General features: G+C 35.9%; 1 protein-coding gene across 2 annotated transcripts in view; it reads right to left on the bottom strand.

The window, feature by feature from the left end:
- Positions 1-449: 449 nt before the first annotated feature.
- PKP2 (plakophilin 2) overlaps positions 450-7,888 on the bottom strand; it is an 85,927-nt gene continuing 78,488 nt past the window's right edge. The window contains exons 11-13 of one of the 2 annotated variants that reach the window (XM_030830395.3): positions 6,042-6,231; positions 3,230-3,317; positions 450-3,099 (exon numbers count right to left, since the gene is read on the bottom strand). In XM_030830395.3, the coding sequence (XP_030686255.1) occupies positions 3,031-3,099; positions 3,230-3,317; positions 6,042-6,231 (347 nt within the window). In that variant the 3' untranslated portion in view covers positions 450-3,030. The remainder of the gene's footprint in view (positions 3,100-3,229; positions 3,318-6,041; positions 6,232-7,888) is intronic. The other variant, XM_060305615.2, reaches the window with a different exon arrangement.

Below are 7,888 nucleotides of genomic sequence, written 5' to 3'. Positions count from 1 at the left end.
ATAAAACATACATATTATTTATATATTATATATTTATATATATTTATATATAATATATATATTAAACATACATATTATTTATATATGTGTGTGTGTATATATATATATTTCTCCCCCAGCAGTTCCTTCTTTCTTCTAAGGAATTGCTTCTTCATAGGGTGATAAAATTGGTTTTAAAGTGGTTTATCTACTCATGCTGCTTATTTTCCCATTTGACATGTTAATCCCCTCTTTATCGTATCAAACAACCCTTTGGGTTTTTTCCATCTGGTATAAAATTTTTCATTTGATAGAAATCCAGGGCAGCAACCTCCCATATTCCAGAAGATCGTTAAGAATTCTTGACAAGGCAGCAAGGCCTTTAGATCTCTTAACATAAATGCATGCAGAGTCCCAGCTCAGTCCCTTTGTTCCTTTGATGACATGGGTACAGTCTGGGACACATAGAAAAGAAAAAAAGCTTTGTGTATAGACCTGTGATCAAAAGTGATATTCAGGGTGCTTCCCTGGTGGCACAGTGGTTAAGAATCCGCCTGCCAATGCAGGGGACATGGGTTTGAGCTCTGGTCCGGGAGGATCCCACATGCTGCGGAGCAACTAAGCCTGTGAGCCACAACTACTGAGCCCAAGGGCCACAACTGCTGAAGCCCACGCACCTAGAGCCTGTGCTCTGCAACAAGAGAAGACACCACAATGAGAAGCCCGTGCACTGCAACGAAGAGTAGCCCGTGCTCGCCGCAACTAGAGAAAGCCCGCGCACAGCAACGAAGACCCAACGCAGCCAAAAAGAAATATAAATAAATTTATATATAAAAAAAAAAGTGATATTCAACTGCATAAGGACCTCCTTCAGAAGTGTTCATAGAAAGTAAAGAAGTGAGGTTTTTGTAAACAAAGGGACAAAGCAGGACATGGGGATCAAGCATAGTCTATCTTTTCATGGTCACAGACCCATTCAATTTACTGAAATCTAGCAATACCTAGATTTGTATGTCTCTCCATTTTCACATGTTTTAGTCGCTAGCTAGTCCCATCTTTCTTATAGGAAGTGTTTCTTGGTAAAGAATTTAGGACTAATTAGGGAAGAAATACAGCAATTAAAAAGTATTAAACCCTTAGTAATTAAAGTTGAATTTATGTCATGTCAATCATACCACATACACCAAGATACACAAATAAATCAGATACTCACAGATACCAAGGCAGGCAATATTATTTTTGCCTCATTTTGTGTTTAATATTATTGAAGGCTCTACTAATGTCTTAAAAACACAGAAACTTCTTGAATATACATTAATTCTCTGGAGGAATAAATATACTCCAAATGCTTATCATCAGAATTCTGATAAAAGGGATATAATTTCTTTCTTCAGTATTTTAAAAATTGGTATCTAAATAATTTCATTTTGAACTAGGTTAGTAACCTAAGTCTTCTTCACTGAGCTTTTGAAATTGAAAAAATTTTAAGTTCCAAATATAATAAAGACTTTGGGAATTCCCTGGTGGTCCAGTAGTTAAGACTTGGTGTTTTCACTGCCGTAGGCTCGGGTTCGATCCCAGGTTGGGGAGCTAAGATCCCACAAGCTGTCTGGCCAAAAAAACCAAAACAAAACAAATATAATAAACACTTAAGTACACATTCAAATTGAAAGTGGCAATTTATTTCCTATTACACTTTTCTGGCCAAAAGGAGCTGAAGGATTTTTTTCCTTCTTACTTTCTTACAACAGATATTGTCAGATTTTTTTTTTAAAAAGCAAAATATAACAGAATTATAGTTAAGAAGACTAATTCTATCTGAATGGTATTAATCACAGCCCAGTTAAAATAACACTTAATATAGACTCACTTCAATAGATGATGCTGTCAACTTTAAAACATTGGTATTTCTCGTATCATTTCTGGACAGCCTAGACACATTTTTCCTCAACATAACTTCATTTTTTTTCTAGCTTTTCCTTGACTTAAAATAATGGCCTAAGGAAGGTCACATGAGTTTAGTGGTTCTATTTTTTAAATGTTGGGCAAAGTAGGGCTGGTTGATAATGTACTTCATTAAAATGAGCTGTGTTTTCAGGGCCCTGGCTGGTCCAGTAGTCTGAGAGGCCTAGGTTTCTTTTGTAGCCAAACAGTAGAGTCCATTCTTCCACCAGCCCATAGCAGTGGCTGAAGAAGTCCAGGAAATAGATTACACTGAATGCTACTGTCAGAAGAGATTTGCATTTAATGGTGTTAATATAGGTGAAGTATTTCCTTGAGTAAAAATCCTACTTATTCAGTATTTTGAGGGAACACTGAATTTCATAACCATAGTTGACTTTCTCTGTAGAAAAGACTTTTACATTTGCTATGATCACTTCCTTTCAATTTCTTTTCCTTATAGTCATGCATGTTCTGTGACCTAAATTCCTTAAGTTCATTGAAAATCAGAGAAAAAATTCAAGAGGATAAAAACAAGCACAAAGTAAACAAACAAGTAATTTTGTCATTACATTTTCACCTGGATAACCCCACAAATATTTCTTGTTGTTTCCATTCTGTTTCAACACTGCAGAACAAGACACTCATGGCTCAATGGTGAAGCAACGTGCATGTGAGTGACAAAACATGGAAACCAGAAAAGGAATATAAATGTAAATCAAACTTTTAAAATCCTAGTAATACAGCAGCTTCCTTCCTTATTTATTCTGTTAACGTCCATTCCACATGAATTCACATTTCGATTCCAGTAGGACATACACTGTCAGCCGTGATCAAAAAGACCACTATTTGTAGAGGGTAAAATCGAGCCTGTTGCCAGTATCCACTGGTGGCAAACTTGCAAATGTCCTCTGGAAAACTAATAAAATTATAGTTTGATTATTTGTTTTCTGGATCCTGGGGACCATGGATATAGAAAAGGACAGCAACAGGACACGCTTTTTTGAAGTTTATTGGGCTGGGAAGTAGAAAAATAGGTGTTTTCCTTTGGGGCTTTTTGTGACTGAGAATGATGAGGTTCATATTTCTGAGAGCACTTTTTCATGTTCCTCAGTCTTTCAGGGAGTGGTAGGCTTTGGCAGTCCGGCTGTTGACAAAATCTGTCTTCTTAAACTGAGCCTTTGAATAAGCAAACAGAAATGTGAAAGGTTAACAACATTTTCACACAAGAAAATGCAGTTTTTAGTGAATTCTCACCAGGGTCAAGTCAAGCGGGACATTATTATCTGGCTCTTTTTAGCATTCTTACCTTCTTGTAGGCATTATGGAGCTCCGTGTGGGTCCACAGAGAATATAGGAGAACAGAAGCAGCTTTACTTGCTTTGTTGGAAGCACAGCTGAAAAGAAGAAAAGGACATTTTTCGGAGATCAGTGAGAAAGTATGAGGCTTCTGGATGCTGTCTTTGGACGTTCTGTAAATCTTCTTCAATTGCTGTCACTCAGGAGCCATCCATTAAGTCAGGCCACTCACCATGACAAGAGATTAGATGGTGAGCTTTAGGAGGCCAGGGGCCACGTTGGTGCTTTTGTTTTTTTAAAAATCTTTTCAAACCACTAGCAAAGTGCTAACAAATAGTTTATAAAGCAAATTCCTGATATTTATAAGGCATGTATTCTTAGAGTTTTATAATTTCTTGAATTTATTTATAGCATAAAATTTATATTTGTACATTTATATTACATATTTTTAGAAAATACTTGTATATTTATAACGCATATTTATATAGTACAAACGCATGAAAGTATGATTGAAAAATATGTGTAACTCTTAGACTTAGTGACTCCATGAATGTAGGGATTATGTACCTTTTTCAAATTAATAAATTCTTACTGGAGCAGCTGTTATTTTAATACAGTTTCAAAATTTATGTTTTTGTATATAGCAAATGGAAAGTGTGTTCCTGTTATAAATCCAAGTCCGCACTGAATTTGACATTGTACTTACTTTTGTTTTTGGCCACACTGTGCAGCATGTGGGATCTTAGTTCCCCGACTAGGGATTGAACGTGAGCCCCCTGCATTGGAAGCTTGGAGTCTTAACCACTGGACTACCAGGGAAGTCCCCTTACTTTTTTTTTAAACTTTATTATTATTATATGTACTTTTTATTTAAACTTTATTATTATTATTTGTATATGTTTTTGATGTTCTGCTTTTAAATTTGTCTCAAACTTCTTGTTTCTGGCTAAGGATCAGTGCTTTCTTAGGTTTCTCTCTCTTCCATCACTTGAATTAGCACATGGCTGCATTTTTTCTTTTAACAAAGAAACAAAGATTTTATTTTTCCTATCACAGGAGTTTGTAAGCATGCAACCAAGAACAGAGAATGCAAAGCTGTATGAAGAAGCCCATGCTGGGTTCATTTAATAGCTAAAAGACCTTGCCTTTCATACCAGCAGTGTAAGGAGGGTAAGTAAAATTAGCACCTTACAGATTTTTTTTTAGTACCTCAGGGACTTTTCAGAATCACTTGCTAATAACTGAAGTACTAATAAATCCATGAAAACTGTGGATCTCTAATATTTAAAATTGTAAGTTCTTAAATTGCAAGGGTGTTATAGTCATGAAGTTTGTTCATTAAGTTGGTTGCTTGGCACTTGGAACTCATTTATTCAAAGATGAAATGTAAATGGTGATTGGTTATCAGGCTAGCCCATAAATTATGGGTTAGCTGTACAACACTCTAGCAAGGAAGAGACAGTAGACCCAACTGGTAGGAGTTCCTTGTTGAATTTTTTTTTTCTTTTTGGAGACAGGGCATATGAGGACTGGCTTACAAATGGGACACTCAGTGCAATGAAAAATAACAGAATAGCACACCCTGTAATTTTCTAAGCTACAAGCAATTTCCAAAAGTGATGGTGTATTCCCATGTGCTTCTTACATCTGAATACTCAAATAATTAAAGTCATACTGTCTTATAGAGATTTGGTTAGAAGTTTGGATGACAACTTGGAATAGTCGTTTCTGCTTTGCAGCAATAATTCATACTTTCCACAAAGGCTGAGCAACTGCTACTTGGGAGCAGGTAAATATTCCCTGCTTTTGGGAAATGGACATTCTAACTAGGGCTCCTTTTAATCATGTGACTCTGAATGTAGTCCTCCTTCCATGTGAGCTTTGCCAAAGGGGAACTGCAGAGCACAAGGGGCCTAAATTGGGCGGGGCTGTGGGGGGAAGGGTTGTGCTCATTCGGGATACCACAGATCCCTATGCTAGCCTCTGCACAGCCAAGCACACATTTTTCTACTACAGGTCAAGTCCGTTTGCTTTGCAACTCATTAGAACTGGCCTATAATAACATTTGTTTTCTTTTTTGGTTACTTACAAAACTAACTTTATTTAACAAGTCAAACAATTCAGAGTCATATAAAGAGAAAAAAATAATACTCTTCATACCCCCTTGGGATCCCATCACTCTGAGTTAACTAACAGTAATAATTTGGTTACACAATGTTTTTCATTCTCTTCTTCACCTTTTATTTTTAAAATGGGGAATATTTGAAGACACAGACACAAGGATGTGGGATGACTTACATGCATTAAACCTTCTACTTCAAAAGAGAATAAGAGATGGAAGAGATGTGATAAAGAAAACTGAGAAAGCAAGGATTTCTTGTTACGCTGCCTCCTACTTCCCCTCCTCATGCTATTACGGGTGACACCTGCTTCACATATTTAAGTGAGGAAAAGGGCATTCCTTGTCCATAGGACTCCAATTTGCTTACTTTCTTCTCTTTTTAAATCACAGCTGTGATTCTGGGAAACAATTAATTAGGTCAATAAAATGCTGGAATGCACGACCCAGATAAGCTATGGAGTTTTACTATTTCTGGATATTTTAGAAGAGAATGAGCAACTACTTGGCTTAGAGGATTCAGCTTTCACTTGCCCGATCACCAAGGACTGGAACAGATGATCCGGTCCGGCTTTACAATCTTATTTTTTGGCCATGTTGCCCATGGTACTCAATGCCTGGACATTCACAACTGCATTATTTACATATGAGAGTGGTGGTGGGGAAAGGCGAGACGCTGACAGGCAGATGCTAAAGGACTTACGTGTCACCTGTGCTTATAGTCATAATTTTCTGCAGGCCCCCAGTGTTTAGAAGATCCCGTGCATTCTGGTAACTATTTTGGATTATATTGTTCAATGTGTAACAGGCAGAGGCTGTAGTTTCAATGAGAAGATCAGTACTTGGGACTGTGTTGGGAATTATGGAAACCAAATCAGGTAGAGTTTCTCTGGCTACAAATGAAAGAAAAAAGAACACTTGATTAAAAAGATTGTTTCTTAACCTCAAGATCCCAATAACATTTAAGAAGAAACATTTGGTTAACAAACGTATGGAAGGATGTAACCATTTTAATACTCAAATTACCAAAAAAAAAAAAAAAAAGATTTTTAAAAAGATGATACTTTGTGCTCAGTGTACTGGAGATCTTTCCAGAAAGCAATTTGACAGAAATGTCAAAATTTTTTTTAAATTTTCACATTTTTTGATTCAGTATTTCCACTTTTGAGAATTCATCCTGAAGACATCACTTTAAAAATGGTAAAAGCAGAGATCTTTATTATAGTATTATATATATCATAAAAAATTTTAAAAAGCCTAAACATCCCAATAATATGAATATGATTAACTAAAGCACATCTGCAAAGAATATTATGCACCCCAAAACATATCTATGAAGCATGTATAATAACAAGAAAATATTTGTTAATATTCTATGTGAAAATAACCGGTATACTTAAAGGATAAACACATATACAAGAAACCTGAGAAGAAATACACTAAAACAGTAACAGCCCTTGTTCTTCTACAATAGTATTAGTGGTGACTTAAAAATATTAAAAAAAAATTATCTGTACTGCCCAAAGTTTCTTTAATACGTAAATAACCGTTATTAAAAAAAAAGGTAAAGAAACTATTTAAAATTTATTTTTTCACTACATATATAAAATCTTGGTTATAGGGTTTTCGTTTAGCTTTTTCTGTAGTAACAAGAGAGGTATTAATATTTGATGATGTCATTATACTTTGTCCTATGGTATATATTTCAGGCAATATGAATTTATGCTTGATATTTTGCAAAAGTTCTTTCCATGTATGCTTTTTTTCCCTGTAACTACTTTGGACTCTCCTTGAAAGATAGAGAGCATGCTTCTATTGCTTTGTACAAATACTTCTGCCTAATTTTATTTTCTTCATCTGAGTTTATGTGACACCTTGAACTGCACTTCTCTCTCTGATACCAGACTGTAATTAGCTATGTGCCTGTCTGAATTCCAAATGGAGCCATGAGTTGCTTGAGGACAATTATTGTATTCATTTCTGGATTTCCAGCATCGATCACTATGCCTAAAATAGAAAGGTACTCAATAAAAGGAACGGAACCATATGTCTTCCTTTGATAATACCTGGACCTGATTGACAGGAAAGACATACCTTCTGCTCAAAGGCCTGAACACTTCCTTTTTCACTGTTGTCTAAGCATCTTGGCATAGTGTTAGGAGCTCAGAGCTCAGTCTTTGAAGCTACACTTTGTTAGTTTTAGTCTTGTCTCTGCTACTTCATGGCTGTGTGGTCTGGGTAAGTTACTTAACCTCTTTATGCTGCATTTTCCCAATTTGTAAAATGGAATAATAATAGTATTTACTTCACAGGACTGTTTTGAGGGATTAAATGAGTTACCATGTGCTAACTGTATCACAGTTCCCGGCACATAGTAAGCTCTCCACAGATGTGAGTAACTACCAGAAGGCTTCCTCCTCTTAGTAAGTTAAACCACAGAATGAAAGGCCTTGAGAACCTGAATTTTCCTTTTGCTGAATTTAGGTCGACAGCATGAAAACAAGTGTGAGACAATCACAACAGAAAATGTACAACTGATCTCTCTGCAGG

Source organism: Globicephala melas, chromosome 10 (genome assembly GCF_963455315.2).
Source record: "Globicephala melas chromosome 10, mGloMel1.2, whole genome shotgun sequence".
In the NCBI taxonomy this organism is placed as follows: domain Eukaryota; kingdom Metazoa; phylum Chordata; class Mammalia; order Artiodactyla; family Delphinidae; genus Globicephala; species Globicephala melas.
Note: the sequence above shows the minus strand (reverse complement) of the source record. Positions and strands in the feature narration are given on the sequence as shown.